Here is a 27,166-nt window from a genome sequence, read left to right on the forward strand (position 1 = left end):
GAGCTGAAGGAGGGCTCGGTGTTCCGGTGGCTTTAGAAAGTCTGTTTAAGGAGTGCCACACACCACGGTAGATTACCAGGAGATAAAGGTCTACAGTATTCCTTAAAAGCTCCAGAAAAGAGAGGTTTTGTTTTATTGTTTTTCCTGTCCCTGTAGGGGGCAGGGACATGAACAGGGAGAGAAGCAGTTGCTCCTAGAAGCAGCGTCTGCATAAATGACCCTCCACGCCCCCTCCAGATTATTCTACGTTAACTTTTTTTAAATATAAGCAGTTGCACACTTGTGCTGTTTCTTATAAAGTCTGAGTTTGTTTTCTTCTGCAACAGGTAAAACTACAGAAAATTTTCAATGCTTTTCGGCTTTTAATTAATATAGCAGGAGTCCCTAGGCGACAAACTTCACTACGGCGTATGAAATGTGAGACACTGGGCACATTTCTTTTAAATGTATGTCACTGTTTAGCAGCCTCTGGGAATTACAATTCTATAGAGAACCTACCTCAAATTTTATTCTGGAATAAAACCTAAGGAAACTTGTTAAACTACTACTCAACCCCAAAAAGGAATTCTTTCCGCACACGGTATGGCCACAGAAATACAATATTGCAAAGCTGTCACTCGAAAGCTTTCTGAGTTCAAAATACAATTTCAGTTGGGAAAATATGTACAAATAAAGCCAGACTTTTACATGACAATAACACAACTAAGCAGAAGTTAGCTCTTGGTCAGCGGAGCTGAAGCAGTTGCACAGTTACCTTCAGAAACATATCAATCCAACCGACCAGGTGCCAACCTTCTAAAGGAGCTACTGCAATCTCCCTTCTCTTGTTTTTTGTCCTGGGTTCCCCCAGTCAGTGCCCACTGTACAGCATCGTGGAATAACCAGAAATGATTATGATGCCTCGTTTCACTGAAAGATAAACTGCCAGAAACGTAAATATTAAATCATGACCGATTCAACTGACCTCTTTATAATAAGCCATTATTTTCTTGAAAAATGTGATCTGTACCAGAGCTATATGATGACATTGGCTTGAACAGAACACTCAATTAAATCAGAAAACCCATTCTCCAAAGCATTAAGGATAAACAGACCATTATTACGTCAATTCAGAGTATTAATGTAAACAGGAAGCTGCAAATAAGCGAGTCAAATGTATGTTATTCTTGGCCAAACAAAGGTAACTTTACATTACTTTGTCAAACTGACTGCACTGTCAATACAGGGGCCACCAGACTCATGTGGCTATTTGGATATAATTAAAATTAAGTAAGTTTAACAGTCAGTTCCTGGGTCCCCACAAGTCACACTTCAAGTGCTGTAGAGGCGGGTGGTGGCTACCACACTGGACAGCACAGAAAAAGATCACTTCCACCAGAGCTGGACATAAATGCCACCAAATATATAACATCTACTACCAAGAGATAAGGGCAAGTTCAAGTGCATTGGCCCCCAATGTGGCACCGCAGAATACTGGGTGTGCTTCGTGTGCACGCTTCTTTACCATTTCAGCAGCACATAAAAACGAGAGAGTCTTTATAAAATCGTATCTAAGAAGAACAGTGAAGGCTTTTAGAGTCAGCTAAGCTCTTTCATAAAAAGATAGTTTAACGGTAACACTTCTCGACAGGAAAGTAATGAAAAAAGATATCTGATATAACTTTAAGTGGCTGAGAGCTTTTGCCTTGAATAATTAGTTCTCTTTGACAATGAAACACAAGGAGAGCAGCTCACGAAAAACCCACGCTCCCCGACTGCAAACGAGCCCTTTGCTGAGTGAAGGCAAATTAGGTGTCAAGTGTGAAAGACCCATGAGTGTCTCCTCAAGAGGAGTGGGAATATCCCAGAACTGGCGACTGCGGCGGGCCCTGCACACCGAGTAGGTCGGCATGCCCCCTTCTGCAGCACCCCGTCACCACCTCCACTGTGATGCTCGGCACCGTCTACCTATTTTTAGTTAACCTACTGGCATGCACCTTCCCCTTCTGCTTCTGGGTCCAATTATCACTTCCAGTCCCACATGAGAGAAAAATCGCTTGATTCTCTACCGCTGGGTGAGAAAACACATGAACATTTACTCGCACGTTTTTAATATAACACAGTCCACACTGCAGTGTGCCTTTAGAAGCAAACCAAGGAAGGCACTCCTAATGCTGCCAGCGCCGCCCACCTCGATGGTTACAGTGGTCATCCTGATATTAAGTTCCTGTCCCCACCACAACCAAAACGCGTGTCAAGGCAACTACCTGTATTCCAACATTGTCCAATTTTCCTCATATGAAACATAATGCTTTTTCTGGTAAGCCAGTTAGGTTTTTCAAAGGAAATTCAAAATCTCCCTCAATGCTGAAATAAAATCCATATTAGAAGCTAGAAATGAGAAATATATTTAAGAAAAGTCTTATTTGCAAGTACTCAAAATATTACAGGATAAAGACATATATAATATGAGCTTACGAAATAAAAATTTATTTTCACATGTTTATGTATTGCAAGAAAATCTCAACTTAACCGATACTGTAAATTCAGGAGAGGCTCTTACCTAGCATCTTTTCCAAGCTCGGCACTTAACTAATTACTTCATAACCAGTAACCTTAATCCTCACACCACCCTAAGGACGCAGTACTATTATTATCCCCATTTTACAGATGATGAAACTAAGGAACAAATTAAAAAAGAAAAAAGGCCTCCCTGGCTGGTGTAGCTCAGTGGATTGAGCGCAGGCCTGTGAACCAAAGGGTTGCGGTATGATTCCCAGTCAGGGCACATCCCTGGGTTGCAGGCCAGTTCCCAGCAGGGGACGCATGAGAGACAACCACACATTGATATTTCTCTCTCTCTCTCCCCTTTCCTTTCCCTCTTAGGATAAATAAATAAAATCTTTTTTAAAAAAGAAAGAAAAAAGGCCTATGGTCACAGAGGTGGTAGCTGAGCAAATCCTGAGGGTTAGTCTGGCTTCACAGCGCACCTCACCACCAGTCTGTTACACTCCTCCTCTGACATCAGAAAGGCCATCGGAAAGAACCACACTGCTAAATTAAATATCATCTCAAGAGCTACATAACTTTCCACAAATCCTGATGATCTGGCATGCAGTTGGCAGGAGGAGGCAAAAGTGTTAAGAAAGCCTAAAGGATAGCTTGACATAAAACTGATCTTTAAGGAAGAAATCATATTGCAACCACCAACCCTTGTCTTGCTCTTATCTGTAGGAAAAATGCACAGCCAGCCAGCAAGAGTTGTTCTGGGGCAAAGAAATGTTAATCCCAGGGGTAAACAATTTAACAGCAAACTCCTTCCCCACTTATCTATAGTCTGTGCTTATTGGCCATTCACATCACACACCTAACTTCATAACCAGGCATGAGACCAAAATAGGACACGCACTTCTATTAACACTTTCAAGTTCCTTGGCGCCTGGTGGGACAAAAGATCCCAAACTATCTAAACTCAATGATCAGTTCCAATAAATTGGGTTGATTTCCTGCATGAAGGTTCAGGACCCCTTCGTGTGACACAAGTGGAGGGAGCCAGGGAACAGAGTAAGTGTCCTCTGAGTCTGTGTCAGCAAACGAAATGTGTAGTCACTCCGATCCACAGACTGTGGAAAAGTAAACGTTACTTCTGTGTTAGGACAAATGCAGCCATGAGAAAACTCCAAGACGATCCTGCCTCACTGGGAAGGGTGCAAGGGCAACTTCCTAGGGAAAACACACTCCCGGGAAGTCTGCAGAAGCCACTGCAGACTCCCAGACTGTGCGGCCGGCCGTTGGAAGGAGGCATTTCAAACACACCTCAAGCCTGCTGTACACCTGTGGCCTGGTGGCCGAGTCCGAAGGCGGCGGAGCACAGGAGGAGCTCACTAACCCCCTCAGGGCGAGCAGACACAAGCGTTTCAGTGCGATCAAAAACTCTGCGATTGCATTTAATAAAACCAGTTTTCCAGAAAGAGATGGAGCGGCTTTCCTGCTACTGCAAGTACGAAGATCGAAATTCAATTAAAAAGCAAGCAAGAGCACTCTTTTCGGTATGTATATTTCATTCCAACGAAAGTTGTTTGGTTTTGATTTTGTTTTTAAGGCAAAGCAATAAGATTCTCGGTTTCCCTGCTTTTGACTTTCAAGAACTGCAAAAAGTCAGCACCCAGCCAGAGAGAAAAAGAAAAGTTTGAGTGGCTGCTCTGGAGCAGCTACGAGGACCCTCGTCCCGGGCAGGGTCTCCCTGCTCCCGCCCACCCGGCGCGGGGTGGGAACCCGTGGAAGTCGCGGCCGCTCCCCGCGGTTCCCGATACACCGGCCCCGCCACGCAGGCTCAGGCCCCGGATGGGCTGGGCCCCCCACCCAGGACCCCACACACTTCTGGGCCCGACGCCCCGACCCCAGCCCAGCTGCCCACTTACTGGCATCATCTTGGAGCCGAACCGCATCGAAGCGGGTGGCCGAGGGCGGCCTGAAGTCGAGCGGAGGCGCCCCGGGGTCGCGGGGTGCGGGGGAGGGGAGCCCGGAGCGAGGCCGCCCCGAGGCGGCGGACCTGTTGCGAGGCGGCGGCGGGCGGGGCGGCGCGCTGCGCGGGTCCGCACGGCCCACTTGGCGAGCTGGGGCGCCTGCGAGCCCGGGGCCCAACCCCCACAGGGCTCCGGCCGCGGCTTTGTCTCCTCCGCGCTCGCGACCGCCGGGCTCCCTCCTCCGCTCCGAAACCAACTAATCCCGGGGCCTGGCCCCCTCCGGGCCGCGCCGGCTCCGCCTCCCGCGGCCCGGCCCTCGGCCGGCAGGGCGCGCCTGGGGGAGGGGAGGCGCGGGGACGCGGGAGGCGGGGCGGGCGCGCGCCCTTTCCTTTCTCTGGGGCGGAAGCCGTGCTCTCGGGGGCGCGCGGCGGAGCGACTGGAGGGCGCGCCTCCTAGCGGAGCCCCGGGGACACGCGAGGAGCGAGGGGCCGTCGCTGCCGCTGCAGCCCCCGACCGAGCAGAGGGGTGAACCCTTGGCTTTCGAGATCCCCGGGTCCCGCCTGGGCGCCTGGACCGTGCCCACCCCCTCGGCAGCTGGGCTCGGCCCGAGCGATGGCCACACGTGGGAGGTCTCGCGGGCCGCGGGGAAGGCCGCTGTGCCTGGAGGCGGCGAGGACCACCATGTCCCGACGAGATCGAGATTCGCAGCGGCGGGTCGGCCCCGAACACAGTCCGGGAGTTCCTCGGGGGAAGGAGCTCCCAGCCTTTCGTCTCATTAGCCGTGGCCCAGATTCTAGTCTCAAACTCCTGCGTGACTTTCTGTAATTTACAGAGAGTACGCTTAGCCGTGACTCAAATGGTAAAATTTTATGCATATTTTACCATAATAAAAAATAAACCCCGCAAAAAAGGTTAAGAATGTGTACAGCGGCATTCTAAGGAGCTTCTTCTCCACTGCTCAAGAGTATCCTGGAGTTCGTGCTGTCCTCGTAGCGAGGGCAGCGGCTGCCCTCGACGGCGCAGCGGAGCTGGTCTGGCACCCTGCGCGTTCCAGGGAGACAGACTCCGGGGACCCCCCACTCCCCGAGCTCCCGTTCTGGTTAAACCGTCCGTGCACGCCTCACTCAACCTCTTTTCGCTGAGAGTCTCAGCAGTGGTAAAGCACCTGGATTTTCCCAGCTTCAAAGATGGACAGTTCTTTGTGAGTCCAACAAACCCCTAACCAGAATCTCCATCAAACTCCACATTGCCCCATCCTGCTACATACCTGGAAATGCCCAGCTATGGCTAATGTATTTAACCGTTCAAAGTTCTCCAAAACTCTGAAGCTTAGTTATTTTAAGAAAATTGTTCTGTGTTCAGTACAGGAAATTTATCCCTTCACTGGTTCAGTAAATATTCATCAAATTCCTACCCTGCGCTGGATAGTCTTCTAAGTGCTGGAGATACATCAATGAACCAAATAAAAACTGCATGGACACTAAAGCCCATAGCTAAGTATATCAATAATGAGTAATTACATAAGTTACCAAGTGTACTTGTGAGGAGTGAAGCAAGTTGCTGGGAAGAAGAGATCATGTTAAATTGGAGAATCTTAATAAAAATCAAAGAAACTTAATTCTGAAATGTAGCACATTTGTGGAAAGCAAGAATCCTTTTCTGGCAGCCCGCAGCTCACCAAAGGACTATTTAGCACCAAAACCCAACTTTATCTCCCACTACTTTTCTTTTTTTCTTTTTTCTTTCTTTTTTTTTTTTTTTGCATACAAGGAAATCTCAGAAAAGAATTCTGGCCCTGGCTGGTGTGGCTCAGTGGCTTGAGTACCTGCCTGTGAATCAAGGGCTCTCCGGTTCAATTCTCAGTTGGGGCACATGCCTGGGTTGTGGGCCTGGACCCTGGGGGGTGAGGGGGTGCATGAGAGGCAACCACACATTGATGTTCCTGTCCCTTTCTTTCTCCTTCCCTTCCCCTCTCTAAAAATAAATAAATAAATAAATTTTTAATGTTTTTAAAAAAAATCTGGATATCAGTCACTAAGCCTCCCCTGTTCTCAACAATGAAAAAACATCTCTTTTTACCACCCAGAAACTGCAGTGACCAACACACAGTAGTAAATTCTACCCAGTGTGAGCACTGGCAGCCCTGGCTTATTAATAAGACAATGAAGATGGACATAGAAGCAGAGAGAGAGAGGACTTGGAATAAGACGGTCCCATTCTATTTATCTTCTGCCTGTTTCACAGATGACCTGCCTGGGGAGAGGGAGGGAAGGAAAAGGGGACAGCAGGTGGCACTCTGCCCCGAAACTCACTTCCAGCCAAATGAGAATTCCCTGCTGCCAAATAGCAGGTATGTTTATGTTGGGGGTTTTGTTTTCTTCTCTTTTTTTAAACCCTAGAAGTGTGTAACAAACAATTTTTTAAAAAACCTGTCTAAGCTTTAGTTTCATTCCTTCAACTCTGTGCCACTCACCAAAGGCTCTTGGATGCCTTGTTTTCTCTCTTCCAACCCTCATTCCTCCCTGCCCCCACCTGCCTACTGGGTCTAGAGCCTCTTCCTGCTTCTCCCTACTCTACAATTCTGCACTCAAGCCCAAGTAAGAGAAGTCAGGCTACCACCAGCTGGGAGCAGAGCTGTCTTCTCTTTGGACCTCACCTCCCCCCCAGGCACATACAATTCATCGCTATCTATTTGGCTTGAGTTCAGGGGTTTGAATTCCCAACTGTCTCCACATTTCCCACAGATGTTCCAAACCTTGTGTCCCTCTCTCCTTTCAAAAGACCAATTCCCACATTCCTTAGCCAGTCAAACAGAGGCCAACAGGGCTTTCACTCCTGCAGCTCATTCCCCCCACCTCCAGCCCACGTGCCTCCCTCTCTACTTCATCATATCTGACTAATACTCTTGTGTGTCTGTTTTGCCAGGCACAGTTCTAGACTCTGGAGATACCCATCAGCAAAACAAAGACTCTGCCCTCATGAAGTTTACATCCTACTGGGGGAACTGGACATCAAATGAAGGAGGTAATAATAAATACTATGGTGGGGGTGGGGAGGTAGGAAAGCAACCAGGGAAACCTGAGAGAGTCATGTTTATGTTAGAAAGGCCGGTCAGAGAAGGGATCTGGGCCGTGAGGTAAAGTAGGAAACAGACTCTAGGCCAGGGGAACAGCAAGGGCAAAGGGCCAGGAGTCAGTAGCATTTTGGGGAAACAGCAAAGCCATTGTGCCTGCAGCTGAGTGGATGAGGAGGGGGTGTAAGAGAGATGGGAGATGTAGCCAGGCCTGCATCGGGTATGACCATTTAATGTTTATCCACACAGCCTCCCTCGGAAAACCTCAGATACTAGGTGTTTACAGGTCTCTCAGCCTACGAATGTATTCAGTCCTCTCCTCAGTCCCCTCCAGCTGGCAGTAGTTCAAGAGAGAGATGGGGCAGACGCTTGAGTTTCAAGCTTCCTGTGTGTGTCCATCTTTGCATGGAGGAGCTTCCCCCTCAGCCTTGAATAGCTTTCCCTCCCCCGAATGGTGAGCTTCTGCTCGTCTTTGCAGTGCCTACCTAAATGTCATTCTTGGAAGTCACGTTTGATGTTTCTCAAACAGAATTAATCAATATCTCACCTACAGCCTATAGCAATATATATGTGTATGTGTGTGTATGTATATATGTATATATAAATAGTTTAATTATTATTGTGATTACTATATGATACAAGGGGAAAAAGTCTGTCCCCAACTAGACCCTATGGCAGAAAAAAAAAAAAAAAACCCTACGCATTACTCATTTGTTTGTGTATCTTCAGCCCCAACATTATGCCTGGAGCCTGTAGAGTCCACGGTACTTAGCTGCAGTTACCCAGCTCTCCTTGCTGGTACCACGGGCTCTGTTCCTGACGCCTGTGATGGCCTGGGGTGGGTCTGCCTGCAGCCTCTCCTGCTCCCCCCAGTTTTTTCCACCTAGGAGTTGGGAGACTCCAGCCCAAATGGGGCTCTCCTCCTGCTTTCGAACTGCTTCTGAGCAGAAACAATCTTTACACTTTTGTAATGGGCAGGAGAGAAAAAAATTAGGGGAAAAATCTGTGACATGAAACTGACATGGAATTTACACAGCACTGCCTGACTTCCAGTTCCTTTGGGACGCAGACACCCCTCCCTGTGCACAGACGGTCTCGGCCGCTTTCACTCTAGAAAAGCGGCGTTGAGTAGCTGTCACAGAGGCTGCTGTGACCTACAGAGCCTAAAATATTTACCATCTGGCCCCATAAGGCGGAAGCTTGCTGGCTCCTGCTCTACCGAGCAGCAAGAACGATCTTCCTAGCAGAAATATAATCAAGCCCATGCTCAAGAGTCTTCAGTCAAAGGAAATGGGCATGTGGGTGGAGCAGGACCCGCGGCTGAAGCGAGTTGGGGCCAGATGATGAGCAGTACATGCAGGATTTAGTCTACTTTTCTGTATTCTTGTGTTTGCTCTGAATTCTAGTTAGTAACATTTTTTAAGTTAAAAAGAAATGCTTCCAATTTCTTTCTGTTTCTGTGAGAATGCCGAGCTGTTCACATGGCCTCCAAGCTCCCCCCACCCCTTGGTCTGGCTCACACCTACTCTCCAAGACAGCTGGGGTAGGAAGGACGAACAGCAGATGAGGACCCCCCACATTTCATGACAAAGACCCAGCGTTGGGGACTCGGCAGCATAAACCACGTGAAGACATCTGTCCTCGCTACTGACTGGACCCTGATCTGGGCGAAGCTGCTCCCCGCATCCCTGACACAGGAAGCGGATGGGTTCCCATCCTCTACTGTCAGCTGCTCTCCACTCCCTGGCTTCCCTCTGACGCACTGCCCCGCCTCTAGGCTCCGCCCCCCTCTGCGGTGGCGCTGGCTGAAGTCACCAGTGACCTTTACTTCCCTGATGCAATGACTATGTCCAGTCCTCCTCCACTTTGACCTTCCAGGAGCACTTTGCTGTTGCTCGTTCCTCCTTCTCCAGACGCTCTTTTCCCTTGACATTTAGGATGAAGCGCTCATGGTTCTCCGGCGCCCCGACCGCCTCCGCTCAGTGTCCACTGAGGGCTCCCTCTTCCCTCCCCAGCCTGTACACGTTGACGGTCCTCGGGGCTCAGTCCCAGCCACTTCCTCTCTTCATGACTGCCCTCCTCCTGGACAGTCCCATCCATACTCTTCAGTGTCATCTACACAGGGGTCAAATCTTTATATTTCCCATCCAGATCGCCTCTCCAGGCTCCAGAGCTGCACCATCCCATGCAAAAGCCACTAGCCACATGTAGCTGTTGAGCATCTGAAATGTGACCAGTGCAACTGAGAAACTAAAGATTTAACTTCAATTAATTTAAATGGTAGATGGCCACATGTGGCTGTAGAAGCAAACATATCCTATCATATCCACCTGCTTGCTGACATTTCCTCTTGGCTGTCTCAGAGACTCGTCCACTCGGCTTGTCCAACACCAGGTACATGGTCTTTCTTCCCAGTCCTGGTCCCCATCTCAGTGACTGGCGCGAGTATGTCATCCACTTTCTCAAGCCAGAAATCTGAAACTCACACCTGACTTTATTCCCCCTTCATTGCCAACACCTACTCAAGCTCTGTCCTCTCCGTCTCAAATATTTCTTCAAATTCCCCATCTTCTATCACCACAACGCCCTGTTCGAGCTGCCACGGCCCCCCAGGTCTGATCACAGACACCCTGGCTGCAAGGCCTCCTTAGCATGGCCCCCAAGCCCTGGAATATGTGCCCCTGCCCAGCCTCCAGCCTTCGCAGGTACCGCTCAGCCACACTGTCTTTTTTCTGTCCCTTTTGCCTCCCATGCCTTCTCTGCTCCAAGGACCTCGCCTTCACGCCTTGCGTCACCACTGTGTGGGTGACACTGTGGGTCTGTGGTCCTAGTGTGACTCAGTTAATGCCTGTCTCTCCCAGAAGACCATAAGCTGTAGGAGAGGGACTTCCGCTCTTCCTTGTTTACCATTGTTTCTTCAGTCCCTTCACTGGGGCCCAGTACATAGTAGCAGAATGAGTAACTGAATTAACAAAAGGGTGATTGAAGGAATGAGTCGTTGCCCTGGCTGGTGTGGCTCAGTGGATTAAGTGCCGGCCTGTGAACCCAACGGTTGCTGGTTCAATGCCCAGCCAGGTCGCATGCTTGGGTTGTGAGCCAGGTCCTCAGTGGGGGGGGGCAACTGACCGATGTGTCTCTAACACATTGATGTTTCTCTCCCTGTCTTTCCTCCTCTCTAAAATGAAATGAATAAAATCTTTAAATGAATGAGTTATTCATTTGTCTGTGGCTCATGTGGTTAGAGCCAGTGTGTTAGGCAGCCCCGGCTGCCATGACAAAATGTCACAAACCAGGTGGCTTGTACTCCAGGAATTTACTTTTCACAGTTCTAGTGCTGGCAGGTCCAAGATCAAGGTGCCCGCTAGGTGGGCCCCCTGGTGAGGCTTTCCTCCTGGCTTACAGGCTGCCACCTACAGCCTCGCAGGGCAGAGCCCTCTCACGTTTCCTCCTCTGAGGGCACGAATCCCATCCCGACCGCCTCGCCTTCGTGACCTCATCCGGCCCTGGTTATCTCCCAATGGCCCCTCCCAACACCACCACAGGGCAGGGGAGGGGTGTCAGTGCTTCAGCAGATGAATTTCATGGGGGGGGGGCACAATTTAGTTCACAATGGCCAGTGTTGTGTACCTTTTTCCAACCTCATGGCCATCGCTTATATTCATTACACATACGCACACACACACACCTCACACATGGCTACAGAAAGTCCTTGCAGAATCAGGTGGAAGGGTCCATGGCTTTCAAACCCACTGCTGCGACCCAAACCTGCGATGACCGGCCCATGGGACCATCATCCGTGAGGGCTTGTTCCATCGTTACTAAGGCGGCGTTTGAATAGAAAACCCACTTGGTAAGGTTTCTGAACGCTGAGCCTTCACTATCAGCAAGCAAGAAGAATCTAGCCTAAAACACTGAAAACAGACACTTTCAAACCCTGAAGGGTCACAGAGGCCACTGGCCATCGCGGAGCCTGCTGTGGCCTCTGCTCTCGCAGCACAAAGGGGAATGACGTGTGCTCCCCCCCCCCCAGCTGTGTTCAAACACCCTGTGTTGGATCAGAGTGTACGGAGTGCTAGTCCCTTAAGACCATGATTAAATGGATGGTCTGCTCAAATACTTGCTAAGAGTACCCATGAAAACACACTGGTTTTCTAGACATGGGGCCAGATTTCCTTTGGAGAAAGTGCCGACTCTTATAGTTCCTGCTATTCCATTTAGCTCAGCACACAATGTTTCTCTATCAATGGTATTAAATGACTTCAATTATATTATTACAATATTTAAAAAATCCCCCCCCCCGGCCACTGGTGTAGCTCAATGGATTGAACACAAGCTTCGAACCAAAGGGTCGCTGGTTCGATTCCCAGTCAGGGCACATGCCTGGGTTGCAGGCCAGGTCCCCAGTGGGGGGGCACATGAGAGGCAACCACACACTGATGTTTCTCTCCCTCTCTTTCTCCCTCCTTTCCCCTCTAACAATAAATAAAATCTTTTTAAAAATTAAATTTAAAAAATTTTCCCAACTAGAAAGAAAAAGACTGATCAGAAGGTTTTCCGTGCCCTCATTTAAACAGAGCCCACTGCTCTGAAACAGTTGCATCTGGCACTGAACTTTGTTACTAATCGACAGTGAGAACTTTCTCTTGTGCCCCTATTTCTGCCCAGTGTAGACTGAAAAGGAGTAAGGTTTCTAAGAGTTACTTGGCTGAACTCGGTTCTTACTGTTCTAGTTAAGGCCCAGAGAAAGCTTTAGAAAGGTCCACAGAAGAAAGTAAACTTAGAAAACTGTAAAACCAAAAAAGGAGAGTATTATCTGCTTGGAAAGAATTTCCACTTTCCGCCAAGATGGAGGCACAGGTGGAGGCGCCGTGCTTTCTCACACAACCAAGTTTAGAGACAACTGAATAATAGCAACAGAAAACACAGCCAGAACACAGAAAATTGAACTTTTCGGAAGTCGGATAACAACAAATTCTTCAGCCTGACCGGTAAGGGGCGAAACCAGCAGCTGGCGGAGCGGGGTTGCACAGGAAAACTCGGTCAGACGGACTCAGGCGCACGGAATCCAGGTGCAGGGTTGGACCTGGTGGGCAACTCAGCAAGCGACCGCGGGGAAACAGCGAGGGAGCAGGGCTGTGGGTTGACTGTGGTCGTGCATTTGTGTGTGGATAGACAAGTGTGGGAGTGGGCGATTGGACGAGAGCCAGCGGGCCCAGCGGCAAGCCACAGCAGAGGGCGCCGCCATTTCCCCACTCTGACCACGCCTCCACATACAGCGTCACAACCCAGCGACCTGGGAGTCCAAGGCTCTGCTCCTCATACTTAACGGGCACAAACAGACCAAAAATGGCTCAAGAAGATCTCAAAGCCCCAGAGCCTATAAATCTAAGCGATGAAGAAATAGCAAAACTCTCAGACGCACAGTTTAAAACACAGGTCATCAGGATCCTCACAGAACTGGTTGATTATAGCCACAAATTAGAGAAACATATGAAGACGAAACTAATGGAAATGAATGGAATTGCACAGGAAACCCATAGCGATGAAAAGGAAACTGGGACTCAAATCAATGGAGTGGACCAGAAGAAAGCAAATAATGGCCAAACAGAAAAGAGTCAAGGAGCAAGAATTCAAAGAAATGAGGAGAGCCTTAGGAACCTCCAGGACATCTTTAAACGCTCCAACATCCGAATTATAGGGGTACCAGAAGGGGGAAAGGCACAGCCACCAGTGGAAAACTTATTTGAACAAATAATAAAGGAGAATTTCCCCAATCTGGCAAAGGAAATAGACTTCCAGGAAATCCAGGAAGCTCAGAGAGTCCCAAAGAAGTTGGACCCAAGAAGAAACACACCAAGGCATACCATAATTACATTAGCCAAGATTAAAATGGAGAGAATCCTAGAAGCAGCAAGCACTAAGGGGACAGTCACCTACAAAGGAGTCCCCATCAGACTGTCAGCGGATTTCTCAAAAGAGACCTTCCAGGCAAGAAGGGGCTGGAAAGAGGTATTCCAAGTCATGAAATCCAAAGACCTACAACCAAGATTGCTCTATCCAGCAAAACTTTCATTTAGAACGGAAGGACAGATAAGGTGCTTCTCAGATAAGATCAGATTCAAGGAGTTCATCATCACCAAGCCCTTATTATATGAAATGTTAAAGGGACTTATCTAAGAAAAAGAAGTTAAAGAAACATGAACAGTGAAAGGACAACAAGCTCACAGTTATTAACAACCACACCTAAAACAAAAGCAAACTAAACGGACAGCTAGATCAGGAGTGGAAACATAGAAATGAAGATCTCAAGGAGGGTTAGCAACAGGGGAGTGGGAGGAGGAGAAGGGGGGAGAAGGTACAGAAAATAAGTAGCATAGACAGTAGATAGAAAATAGATGGGGGGGTAAGAATAGTATGGGAAATATAGAATCTAAAGGACTTGAGACACATGGTCATAAACTAACGGGGGGGTAATGGTGGGGACGGGGGGGTAGGGTGGAGGGGAATAAGGGGGGAATAGAACAACTGTAACAGTATAATCAATTTAAAAAATAAATAAAAAATAAATAAATTAAAAATAAATAAAATAAATTAAAACTCCAAAAAAAAAGAAAAAAAGAATTTTCACTTCAAACTAAGACCCCAAGCTGGAACCACCAAAGTTTTTTTTTTTCTCTCTCTGAAAGTAATTTGTTCTCTGAAAGTGTTTTTAAACTGATTTGGGGGAAGATCTATTTCCCAACATATTTCACATTTACCGGATCTAGCAGAATAAATATAAAGTTGAAAAATCAATCAAGACATGCTTACACATATTACAAAAGATCAATTACAGCAAATCCTCCCTGTCTGTTTAAATATGCTTTTGTTTACACAAAATTCCATTCACACACAACTCTTCAGTGTAATTCAATAAACTCTACTGAATGTCTATTATGAGCCGAGAACTGCCCAGGGCACATCTATGTGAAATGAGATGCACATATAGAATCAAACACACTATTTTCAGGACGTCCTATGTAACTGCTACAATAAGTGTGAGGGTGGTACTTTGTTATCCTCATTTTATATTCATAAAGGAACGCAAGGCACAGAGAGGTTAAGTGACTTGTCCAAAGCCTCACAGCTGGTGAGTGGCGGAAGCTAGGATTTGAATCCAGGTGCTTTGAGTCCAGAGTCTACACTCTTAATTATGTGCCATTGTCCCTTCACTGCACGCCTATCCTTCAGCGCTTCTGTACTGAGTGCCAGGAAGCAAGGAGCCAGCCACTGAGGATACAAATCCTAGTAAGATTCAAAGCACAGGCAGCCTCACGGAGAAAAACGTACCGGGAAGCACACGAGCGAACTGGAATGTACAGGTGCTCTGGGTGACTCCATATGGGGACAGTCACCTAATTCCCTGACCCCCCCAGGACAGCATAGTCTGGGAACCCCTCACTGAGTGCAGGGCTCAGGAGCTGGGAGGAAAAGATCAGCTTAGCTGGATTTGGTATGTTTTCTATTTCATTTATTTGAAGGTTTAGTTGATTAAAAGGAAATTTCATTTCATTTAGAGCAACTTTTATCGAGTGCCTACTGTAGGTGTGCAATATGAATTATATAAAAAAGCCATAATTTGGACCCTAGAGGAGCTTATAAACTTGGGAGGGGGGATGTGGGCAGAGACACTAATAACTGGGCCACTGTGTACAGCACACTTACTATTTGCCCAGCACTGTGCTAAGCACTTTAAAAACATCTTCTCTTACAATCTCCACTGACCCTGTAGGGAGGCACTATTATCTCCATGATACAGATAGAGAAACTCTTAACTCATATCTGTAACTCATTGATTCAGTCAATAAAAACTAAGAACTGGCTATGTACATGCCAGGCAAGCTCCTGCGCTGTACGAAAACAGTGGTAAATGACATGGGTAGGGTCCCGCTCTGAGGTCTACAAGCTTTTGTTCTCCCCACGAATGACGGATGATACACAAGTCCATAGGCCAGTTGCCTATGGAGGAATTCTTGAAAGACAAGGCCACAGTGACCAAAGTGGTGGTCGGGAAAGGTCTGTGTGAGAGGACGTTGGAACTGAGACCTGAACAACAAGGGGAAACTATGGTCAGAATCTCCGGATGAAGAGGGTCCCAGGCGGGGGGAGGGGCACTGCAAAGACCCTGAGGGAGAAGGGCACTTGGCCTGCTCCAGAAGCAGAGCAAAGGCCGGAGTGGCTGGGGCAGAGACCCTTCTCCCAAGTCACCCGGTAACGAGGAGCTGAGCGGAGAGGTGGGCATAGCCACACCCGGGTCTGCTGACGGCCAGAACCCATGCTCCACCACTGAGCAAACTGCCCAATGGAACCAAGAGTTTTAGTGTGTCGTCATCACCCAGCGTGTTTTTAAATCCACTGGAGCCAAACCCAAAGAAAACGGAACATATGAATCAGAAGTCAACATAGGAAGGACTTTCAAGCAGCAAGGTTTCCCTAAGACTGGTGCTACAAAGACAGACGAGGCATTGTCTCGCACGCCCTGTAACACACCCGGCTTCATCTAACCTGGTCTTAACCTGCACCCATTATGCATTCTCAATTCTTATCTCGGGCCGAAATCCCTTGTGGGCTGATGGAAGGCAGCTCCGATCCTTCAGATGAGGAGTTCAGATAAGCTTAATGCCCAACGGGCTTCTAGCTTCTCACAGGTGACCACAGAGAACTGCGTGGTCTACAGGGCCCCCACTTCTGGAGGTGCCAAGGGGAGATGGGCCGGCAGGCGGGAGCTGCGTGGGCAAGAGGCGCTGCAGGAGACCGACCGTGCAGGGTCGGCTGGTCGGCTGTGATGAAACTGGTGTGCACAGGGGAGAGGGTGTGGATTCAGACAGGAGTTGTTACTGAGATGGTAATCATAAGGTAAGTGGCCAGGGGCCAAGCAGTGGGCAGGGCCGGCTCCAGTTGCCAGGCGCACTGTCACAGACAAGGGGGGCAGAAAACCTCAGCGAAACGCAACACCGCAAATGACTCTCACAGAGACGTGTTGTTCCGACACCTCGCTGGGTCAAAGGAGCCCATTTTAACTCGGGTCAGCCTGGATTGAACTGGACACTCCTGTCCCCAAGAAATTTCATGTCGTCTTAAAGGGCTGGGCCTCCTCTCTGTCTCCGGGCGTGAAACATTCTACTCCAGCTCAGCCAGGGGAGGAAGTTTTTTAGCTCAATTTCTCTGCTGACAGTTTGCAAAAACAAAGGCGCTTTGCTGGGGTGTGATCTGTGGGTGGGGGGACAGCTCCTCCAAAAATGAGATGAATCATGAGCCTCCTCCGTCTCTGATAAGCTTAGAAAAATTCCATGAGCAGCAGTCACAGAAACTACCTTTGACTTTCAGTTCAGTGCCAGACCATGAAACAGCACAGCGTATCCTGCTAAACCCTCACAACCCCAAGAAACAGACACCATTACCAGTCCCAGTTCACTGATAAAGAAGTTTGGCTTGGTGAAATGGATAACTAATAAGGTCACGTATTAGTGACAAGCAGTGGTGAACCTCTTTGCAGGGCTGGGCATCTGTGCTTCGCTGATGCTTTCCCCATGAGTGAAAGAAAAGCAGGAGAAACCACGGTGCCGCAGCCCCGCGGCGGCGGCGGCGGTGGCAGTGGCGGTGGCGGTGGCAGCTGCCACACCTCCGTGGGCTGCCCGACAGGACTGAAGTCTATCATTTCTGCTAGTGTACTCATGGCCACAAAAATGGAAGCGTGCCATCAGGTCATGTTTGATACATCTGGCCGTCAGGCAGGGTTTTGCCATCTCCTGGAACACCACGGGGAGTGGAAGAGGTCGGTCAGCTTGTGTGGTTCCTTGTACGGACACAAGTGCACAGGTGCTCTCTCACTAGCAGACTCCAGGTTCCAACTCAAGTCTACCAAAAGGCCTTGGAGACCATGAAGAGGGTTATAAGCCATGGTACGGTGACGTGGGGCCGAAGTACATCTTAGGGGTCAGAGCGATCCTGGCGAGGATACCTGTGCATCCAGCAAGGAGTGTGTTCCTGGACTTGAGGTTCACTGATCAAACCTGTTGAACCAGCAGACAGCCTGGCTGCAACCAGGTGGCAAGGGTGAGAGAGAGGTGGAGCCCACAGCTGTACTCAGAAGCAGCAGGCAGGCTGATGCTACCGTCTCCGGGGACAAACATGTGGATCCAGAGGAGACAGCCTGTGCAAGCAGGGTGCTGGAGGGGTGGGTGGGATTTGAACACTAAACCAGGTGGTGAGTTAGACCAGTGACCCCAGTGCTGGATGAACCTACAGGTGGCAGAAGATGCTGTGCAGATCTTCGTGGGCTATAATAACGAACATGGCTTCTTCCGGGAAATGCTAGCAGCCCAAGTCACGAATCTTAGTCAGCCTGAGAACAAATTAGGTGGGGCGTGGAAAGGGCCCTGGCTAAGGAGCTCACTTGGTTGCAGTGTTGTCCCAATACCCCAAGGCTGCAGGTCTGATCCCCAGTCAAGGCACGTGCGAGAGTCAACCAATGAATGTGTAAAGAAATGGAACAACAAATCAGTGCTTCCCTCCACAACAGGGACTGTGTAGAAGGCTGGCAGAATTTCTGGGTGTGGGTGTTATAATTACAAACAGCTCTGCAACTCAGATGCTTTCTGCAGTGTTAGCAGAACGGCGTGCTGAGATACTCTGGGGGCAACCAGGGCACCCCACAGAGACCTGGCAGTGGAGAGGCAAGTGAAGATGTGTAGGACTCAGTGGTGTGTAAGACGGCTGCAGGCAATAACACACTTATTATCATATCACGGTGTGAGTGCCACCAGAGGCTGAAGGGCCCAGGGAATACCTGCCAGGTAAGGGAGGGGCTATAATTAAAACCCAGGGCTGGTCCTGACTAGCGTGGCTCAGTGGGTTGGGCATCGCCCCGCAAACCCAAATATCACTGGTTCGACTCCCAGTCAGGGTACATGCCTAGGTTGCAGGTTGGATCCCTGGTCTGGGGTCATACGAGAGGCAACAAATCGATGTTTCTCTCTCACAAAGGCGTTTCTCTCCCTCCTTCTTTCTCCCTTCCCCTCTCTGTAAAAATAAATAAAATCTTTAAAACCAAGCTCTGTTTGATTCCAAATCCCACTCTTCCTCTGATGTAATCTGGAGAAGTACCATGTGGGGGCTCAGTAGCCGAAGTGTGACTGGCTGTGCGGAGAAGGCCAGCCAGCACTCCTCCCTGTGGGGCCACGCCCCTTAACCTCTTACTTCATCCTCCTGAGCGCTCGGGGTTTTCCATGTCCATTTTCCAGAACAGGGGCCAACAGTTTTCCTCCTGCGTTTTGGATCAATACTGAGTTAACTCTAAAACTGGCGTGCCCGGCGGACACTGCCTCCCAGCCCCACCCGGGGATTACGTTTCCCGAGCTGACTCACTGTATCTGGTCTTCATCCACGGACAGCCCCCCTGGCAACGCCCCTGAAGGCACCATCACGCCACTGGATCTCTTTCCATCCTCTGGGATTTCCACTTGAAAGGCCTTCTGCCTCAACGCCCAGGCAACCTTGCCCTCTGTGCCTGGGAGGGGTCTGCTGCGGGGCTGAATGGGGGTCCCCACCCTGGGATGCTCTCAAGTTTTCTCAGGGGAACTGTTCACCTGTACACACCACCCCGCCCCCACGGTGCAGGAGCTCCTGAGCAAGGCCACAGCAACAGGAGCTAAACTAAAGAGTTACCGGGGAGGCGACGCTTAAGGGAAACGGCCTGGCCCACTGTCCCCAGCAAAGCCGGCTCCTTCTGTGGCTGGGAAACGCTGGAAGTCAGCGGAGGGGAGTACCAGGCGCCGTAGGAGTCGGCGTGGAGTCTAGGATGGCTCCTCAGTCTGGTGCAGAGAGGACAGCAGTCAAGGCTGCGGGGAAAAGGGGTCATGCCGCTTTCCCAACACAAAGAGCAGATTAGTCAACGTGGAAAAAATTCAGCGAAGCCGAAATCCTTCCCCAACTCCTGATCTCATGAAATCAGCTGGGACAGCAATCCACCCTTCAGGTTCTGGAAAGCTTTGACCTGCGTCATCCACCAGGCCCCCAGAAAGGGTCCTTCATCATAACTTCAGTGTGTGATATGAAAGCCAACTAGAGAGGAACGTGTCGGAGAGGAGGTGAATTGGGAAGAAAAACATGAGTTTGGGGAGAAAAAAAGAGGCCAGTGGCATTCATCTGTTGTGCAAGATCCTGCTCTGGGGTCAGGGGACAAACAGCTCTGTCACCGGGGAAGTGGCCTCCGGTGAGGAGAGAGGGTTTTTCACCAGGCTTCACAGAAACCCCGATAAACTCCCCCCACAGCCGTAACACTTTTACTGTCATATCCTGTGCGTAGGCAACAGCCTTCTGCTGACAACACAGACGCCCGAGAGCCCTGCTCTGCGAAACGGTGGCAGCTGTCCTTCTACAGACTGGGACGGGGGACCCAGGCCTTCATGTCCCTGGAAAGGGACACCCTCTCGCCGCAAGTCCTCCTGTGGGAATTCTAACGGACCTGTCGGTCTGCTATCAGCTCAGCGGGCATCTGACTGTCACTGGGGGCCAGTGGACAAAGAAAATGCAGGTGTGGGACCTCGAAATCCAAGAACTGGGCTGAGCCCTGAGCTCAGGGACCTCTCGGAGGTGCCACTTGGGCCCTGTGCGTGACCTGCTGCTTCCCATCGGCCCCCACCCCTCAAAAGAAAACACCCTTTATGCATCAGGATGCTTAGCAGATCCCTTTCTGGCCTGAAATGGAGGCCGGTGCTGAGCCCCTACTCACCGTGCGAGGGTGACAAGGAGATGACTGACGTCCTCCTAGTCATCTCTCCAGCCCCCCAAAGCCAGGACCTCACCTTTGCTTGTGGGGTGACTTCCTGTCACAACGAGAATCTTTTACATTGAAAATCATTCATCTCCTTCTTTTGTTTATGCGACAGGATGACTGGGGTGCTACTTAGGCCTTCATCAAGCCCCTGAAGAGAAAAAGCAAACCCCATACCCGGGGCGAGGGGTGGAGAAGGGATGTAACTCTAAGTCCAGGCCTGGATTTCCTGCTCATGGGCCAGGAGTGAGCAGAGAGGCCTCGGCTCCAGGGCCCGCAAACCAGCACTCGAGAGCGAGCAGGAGCCCAAGTGCCAAACCAGAGAACGACGCCACACGGCTTCAACCCAAGATTTTTTTAAATTTAATCTTTATTGTATTTTTTTTCCATTACCATTTAGTCCCCTTATACCTCATTTCCCCCAAAAACCTAAGGTGCTTGAAAAAAATATTTCCTGCAGAACACTTCGTTTTGAGTAGTAACACAGTTTTCAGTGCATCCGTCAGTACGAATTGGAAGTGTACATCTGCTAGTACAACCACTTCGGAAAACTTGGAAACCTCTCCCCAGTCTGAATGCAGGCAGCCCAATGACTGGGCCCCTCGACCCCACAGCTACACCCCACAGAACTGCAAACACACGTCACAAAAGACGCCTACAAGGACACTGTGAGTGGCACTACTTGTCATCAAAGACAGAGGAGGGCCCAGGACTTGAAGAAACAGGGGGACAGGGCTGCAGGAGCTCAGTGGGAGGGGCTGTCCCAGGTACAACACACAACCCAGACTCCGCTTTTTAGTAGCGTGGCACATTAAACTACAGTAACAGAAACAATTCCACACCACGCAGAGAAAGCAATGTAGTCAGATAAATCACGGACACAGCGCACGGGAAGTGAGAGGCGCCTTTCAACTCACCGAGTGCCAACACAGGCAGCTGAGTGTTCATCGGTGAGGCATGACGATTCCATATCTGTGTGCACTGCAAAAAAAAAATTGTTACAAAAAATTTTTAAATTTTTTTGCAGGACTTTTAAGATCTACTCTTTTAGCAACTTCCAAATATGCAGAACAGTAGCATGAGCTGTAAGTCACCATGCGGCACGTGATGTCCTCATGACTTAACTACTTTCTAAGTGGGAGTTTGTGCCTTCGGACCCCCTTCGCCCATTTCTCCTTCCCACCCCTGGCCGCTGGCAGCCACCAAACCACCAATCTGTTCTCTGTATCGATGAGCTCGGTTTGTTACTCTCGTTATTTTAAATTCTACATGTAAGTGAGACCATATTGTATTTGTCTTTCTCAGCAACTAATTTTTGATTGGGAGTTAGAGGCCTTAGGGAGAAGTAGCAATTGAAAAACAGCACTTCCCTTTTTTCAATAAGACAACCTGGGAATACGTAACTACAATTGTAAAATCGTTGTTTGATACTTTACTGCCACTTTGGGGTCTAACAGTCTGGTATTCGTATCAGTGCTATTTATAACAATGGAAACACGAGAACTACTGTAAGACAGTCTTTTCCTTTCTAGAATTTATACGTAGACCACACCAATTCAAATGTGAAACAACATTGAATTAGAAGTAGAACAGCAAATAATAGATAAGCACTTGCTACAATCAGATACAGTCTCAGTAGAGACATTGTTGAAGGCAGAACATAAATTCAGAGGAGTGAAAACAGCTTATAACAAAGTGCTCATTAGGCTTCTGGTGGATGGGACTTAAATTCTCAGAACACGGCCTGTCTGTCTGGCAAGCACTACGACAGAGCAAGGAGGACCAGATGGGCACAGTAATGGGTCAGGGCTGGCAGAGGAAAGAATACCTAGGATAGGATTACTGATGTCCCACCTTTGACACTCAGGGCCGTCCAACTGGCCAGTTGGGCTAGACCTGGCCCACATGCACTTAAGAGAATTGCATGCCACCTGGTGGCTGCATCTAAAAATTACAGCGTAGTAGATTCCTGGAGGTCAGACTGGGAGAACTAAGGAGCTGACCACCATTTATTTATTGGTAAGTTTTCTATGCACCCAAAAGCATCTTACCTGGCTCCTGGCTTATCTTCGCCATTTCCTAAAACCCCTACTGCTTCCTCTCCATCTCTGTGAGGGTTCTCGGTCATTCCTTCCCTCACCTCCAATCAGTGGAATCTCTCTATCATCTTTCCTCTGAAAATGCCACATGCAGGACACAATGCTACCGCACACGAACGACCAAGAGTCAGCCCAGGGTGAATGACTGGAAAATAATCCCCCTGCCCCAGCACCTTCTCTAACCTTCCCCAGAAACATAGCTCCGTGTTTTATTATTAGACAATAAAAAGACGTTGCCAAAGATGGGTCACATTCTGATTCACTGTCCTTTTTTCTTTTTGACGGCTCATTCATTCTAGAACGCTGTCCCCCATCACTCCACCAACTATCGATGGTCCTGTGGGATATACCCAGGGCAATTAACATAGCAGCATTTCATTTCAAGTCTATTTTTGTTACTGTTATTCTTAGTACCCTTCAAGAGAGATCCATCTGCTTAAAAGGACAGCCCCCCCCCCCACCCGGCAGACGACAGGTCCTGATTGGCCTTTCAGAGGCATTGGAAAGGTGAGGAGGGTCTCTCTGGACAGGGACTGCTGGATGCTGGCATCGACTCCCATCGTCCCCGTGTGACTGCCCTTTCTGCTGGCCTCTGCTCCCTGGTTGGTCAGCTGACCATGCCTCATCCGTGGGTCAAGAGAGTGAATGAGTCACAGCAGGAGCTCAGCAAACACCAGTCCCTTCCCTTCTCATCCTTTGCACCAGCATGCTCGTGTGAGGGCTGGAAATATGAACCAGAATGGCAAATACCACTGCGACAGAACGGGAATTGGGGGGAGAGCACGTGGAGGGGGAGGCGGGAGGTGTGTCAGGCTCCTCCTTCCCACCTTCAGGTCCACCGGGGCTTCGTCAAGTCACAGGACCTGAGCACTGGCTCTGCCGCCCCATCCACCCTGACACCCGTCCCCTCAGAGGTGGGGCGCCCATCAGTCCTTCGGGCCGTCTTCTCCCAGCCTGGCCCTGTCTCGGCCTCATCAAGAAATGTTTTCAATCCCCTTTTCCTGAACCCAGCTGGCCACAGCATAATTGCTTGCTTTTTCCAAACTCATTGAAATTTAGAAAATGTACGCAAAAAAGAAACCTGAAAACAGGGACATAAAAAGTTCAGAAAACGTATGACATCCCTCTGTGAAGTCCTCCACTGAACAGGATGCCAGCACGTGGGCTATTCTGTGGCTGCCCCGAGATCCTCACTGTGCTCGTCAGTGACCAAAACGTCAGAAGACAGTTAACGCCTCCAGGAGTGGGACGAGCTGACAGCCTGAGTTTCCCGAAGGCACACGCGCCAGGCAGGGTGCTCTGTTTGCCTAAAATCCACGATCCAATCAGGAGCAAACACAGCACACGCCCAGACCGAGTGGCATTCTACAGAAGGACTGGTCTGTACGATTACCGAATGGCAGGGCCCAAGAGATAAGCAAAGGCTGAGGAGCTGTTCCCGATGAAAGCAGACTACAGGGTCATTTCGAGGCAAGCCGCAAAATTTAAATAAGGACTTTATATGAGATAATAGTATTACATCAAGGTTAAATTTCCTGAATTTCATAACTGAACCACTGTTAAACAAGAGAATGTCCTTATTCTTGGAAGACATCTGCTGAAGTGTTTTGAAGCAAAGGGGCACAATCATTTAGAGGGAAAATAATGAAATATTTTCCCTCTAAAGAAAGACTGTCATAAAGTCAATGTGAAAAATGTTGAAATCGAGGCAAAGAGAATGTGGGAGTTCTTTGCAGTATTCTTGTCACTCTTCTGTACGTTTGAAGTTCTTTCTTAACAAGGAAAAAGAAAACACAAAAACTCTAGTGTCTTCCACTTCTGTGTTTTGGTCGACTTTTCATGCAAGTAAGAAAAGAGTTTCCACCTACCTCTTACAGCCATTTCATTTTTAGGCTGAGGTCATTGGGATTATATTATCTGCTGACGTAGCCAGGCAGGGTTTTTCTCTTAAAACAGGCAAGGCATTGATCTGACTCATTGGTCGTCCTGATTCACCCTGAAGCGCTCTGCCCACTCAGTCCAAGGGAGGGTTTGCCAATCTGTGTTCACACATAATAACATGACTAATGGTCAGCTGACCGATCAGGAAGTACGAGCCAGCTTATGGGTGAAGCACTGAGCTACCCTTTTCATCGTATTAGGACATCTAATTCTCCCAACAATCCTATGAGATAAGTACTATCATTACACCACTTTCACGAATGAAGAAATGGGGGCACAGGGAGGGTACATAAATCTCACAAGGCCACAGGACTGCTCCATGGACAAATCGGGGACTGACATCATTCTGCCCGACCCCAGCATCGACTCTCCACCACTGTGCTGCTACTGAACCGTGGCTCTCGGGTGGACTCTGGTCTTCAGGGACAGGATAGCGCCGGCGAGAAGACCATGAATACCCAGGTTCGGGGGGAGAGGGCCCCAGGCAGACGGAAGCACGTCAGATACCACACCAGACTCTTGTCAGAGCCAGATCATAGGATCCTGCAGCGAGAAGCAAGGGTGCATTGGAAGCATTTCTTGAATGTTGATCTACAAGGTCAAATGCCCCTTTACAAGGTCATGCTTGGTCCTAGAGACTGAAGCACCAAGTCACATGTAGCAAGAGTCCTAAACCCAGGGAGGTGGCTTCAACAGGGCCTCGCCACTGTCGGGAGAGAGCTATCATTCACGTGGTGAACATTTTCCAGGCACTCATGACAGGCACTGGGTCACAGTGGAGAATGGTACTCCCGGACCTCAAGGCGCTTTGAGAAACAAGCCACATTCACCCGACTGTCAGTGAGGAACCCCTGAAGCAGGATCCTTCACGGCTCCTCTGGTGCAAACACCCTGGAGTGGACTCACGTCCCCCAGAAGACCTGCAGGCAGAGTTCCTCAGGCCCTGAACACCAAACTGCACACACAGGAAAGGCATCGGTCTTAAGGGAACAGCTCAATGACTGTATACTCACCCTCACGGTGCTTTCAAAGCTAACCCTGAATATAGACAGGAGAAAAGATACGCAAGCAGAATAATAGCCCCCAAAGATGTCCACATCCTGACCCCCAACACCTGTGAATAAACATAAAACTTACAAGGCACTTTGTAGGTGTGATTAACTTAAGAACCTGGAGATGGGGAAAGAATCCTGGACTATCCAGGTGAGTCTGATCTAATCACACGGCCCTTTCTCCGCCAAGTTCACAGTCAGAGGGAGATGTGACTAGCGAAGAATGGTTGCAAAGATGCAACACTGTTAACTTTAAACATGGAGGAAGCGGCCACAGCCCAGGAGTGGCAGCTGCCTGCAGAGGCAGAAAAAGGCAAGCAGGAGGATTTTCCTCCAGAGCCTTCGGAAAGCAACTCGGCCCCTGACACCTTGATCCTCGCCCAGCTGGACCTTTGTCAGCTGCTGACCTACAGAACTGCAAGATAATAAATGTTTATCATTTTAAGCCACTAAATGGGTGGCAATTTGTTACTGCAGCAACAGATATCTATTGCAGTGAGAGGTGATGCCACCTTTTATAAAGCTGAAAGGATGGGATACTAGTGTTCCCTTTCTCTTCCCTAGATCTTTGACTGTCGTAGCAGGAAATCAATAGGTGAGATCCGAAATGAATCAATCGAAGGCAACAGTGTGGCCTATTCTTTCCACGTGGAGATAGATGCCAGAAGGAATGTTTGAGTGGAGTGAAGTGGATGACCGGGGCAGTGAGAGGAACAGACCGGGCAGGGATCTGATGTTTTCAACGCTATTAGCGTCCTCTTTAAAGATCTAAGTGCAAGAAAGTGTTGATTTTTAAAATGCTAATGCAGTGTAATGAGGCCGGGCCACCCGTGGTATAGCGGCTCACCACCTAGTGTCTAGAGCTGCTCGGGTTCCCCAGTAGCCACTAGCTGGATGTGGCTTTTAGGGTTGAAATGAAAGTTTTAAGATTATTTTCTCAGCCAGATTTACTGTATTAGTGTATGGGGCAGAGCAGATTTAGAACATTTCCACCATTGCAGAGAGTTCTATGGCCTAGGGCAGCGATTTTCAACCCGGTGTGCTGCCTTGACTCGTGAGTCAGGGGCACTGGCCTCTTTTCCCTCAGAATGTCAAGTTAAAAATGACAACAGCCAACACAATACTTGTCCGGTGTGCATGAATAAGATTAATACCTTTTCTTTTGTCCGATCAGCAAAAAATACAGTCTGTATTTGCGTGTGGCACAGAATTTTAGGGATGAGTTTGTGTGTGCCGTGAGGTGGAAAAGGTTGAAAGTCGCTGGTCCAGACCCTCCCTGCACCCTGCCTGGCCCATCCCTGTGTCGTTCAGGTCTGCCACTCCGGCCCCGAGGTAAGCTATATCCAAAGGTGTGGAGTGCGTGGGAGACAGCAGCCCGGGTAAGACGTTACCCCTGCCAACTAGGATGGAAAGGGAAGTGAGATTAGGAAAGGAATAGATGGGCTAAATGCAGTTGCCTAGGACTCCGTCACAAACCACCTGGAAAGCTACCTGTGTCACAAACCCTGGGACACCACTGGGAGGGCATCTCGACTCCATCCTGCCCCGAGCCTCCCTGCAAGGATTCGGCGACACGGGCTGGTACCGTATGCAGTCGTTTTTACTCGCAGGTCTGGCCGAGGGTCCCGACTGTTGGCTGGGACCTCAGACTGCCTGGGCACCGGTTCTCTGTGGCCTGCATTTCCTGCCCTCGTGGTAGCAGGTTTCCCAGGGACAGGAAGTGGAAGCTGTCAGGTTTGTAA

The 27,166-nt window shown here is 49.2% G+C and overlaps 1 protein-coding gene and 1 long non-coding RNA gene across 3 annotated transcripts in view; one reads left to right on the forward strand and one right to left on the reverse strand.

The window, feature by feature from the left end:
* TP53BP2 (tumor protein p53 binding protein 2) overlaps window positions 1-27,166 on the reverse strand; it is a 121,736-nt gene that overhangs the window by 45,153 nt on the left and 49,417 nt on the right. Inside the window, exon 4 of one of the 2 annotated variants that reach the window (XM_053659555.1) lies at window positions 21,250-21,313. Coding sequence is in view for 1 of the 2 variants with exons in the window: in XM_053659554.1 (XP_053515529.1) it covers window positions 4,401-4,427 (27 nt within the window). In the remaining variant the exon portion in view is untranslated. Of the gene's footprint in view, window positions 1-4,400; window positions 4,769-21,249; window positions 21,314-27,166 lie in introns of those variants that run through there. The other variant, XM_053659554.1, reaches the window with a different exon arrangement.
* On the forward strand, window positions 6,670-10,683 carry LOC128626576 (uncharacterized). Its single transcript, XR_008390533.1, has 3 exons — window positions 6,670-6,795; window positions 7,371-7,469; window positions 8,983-10,683. It is a non-coding gene; the product is annotated as an uncharacterized LOC128626576 (long non-coding RNA).

This window comes from Artibeus jamaicensis, unplaced genomic scaffold (genome assembly GCF_021234435.1).
Source record: "Artibeus jamaicensis isolate MK-2021 breed Jamaican fruit bat unplaced genomic scaffold, CSHL_Jam_final scaffold_754, whole genome shotgun sequence".
NCBI classification, from domain to species: domain Eukaryota; kingdom Metazoa; phylum Chordata; class Mammalia; order Chiroptera; family Phyllostomidae; genus Artibeus; species Artibeus jamaicensis.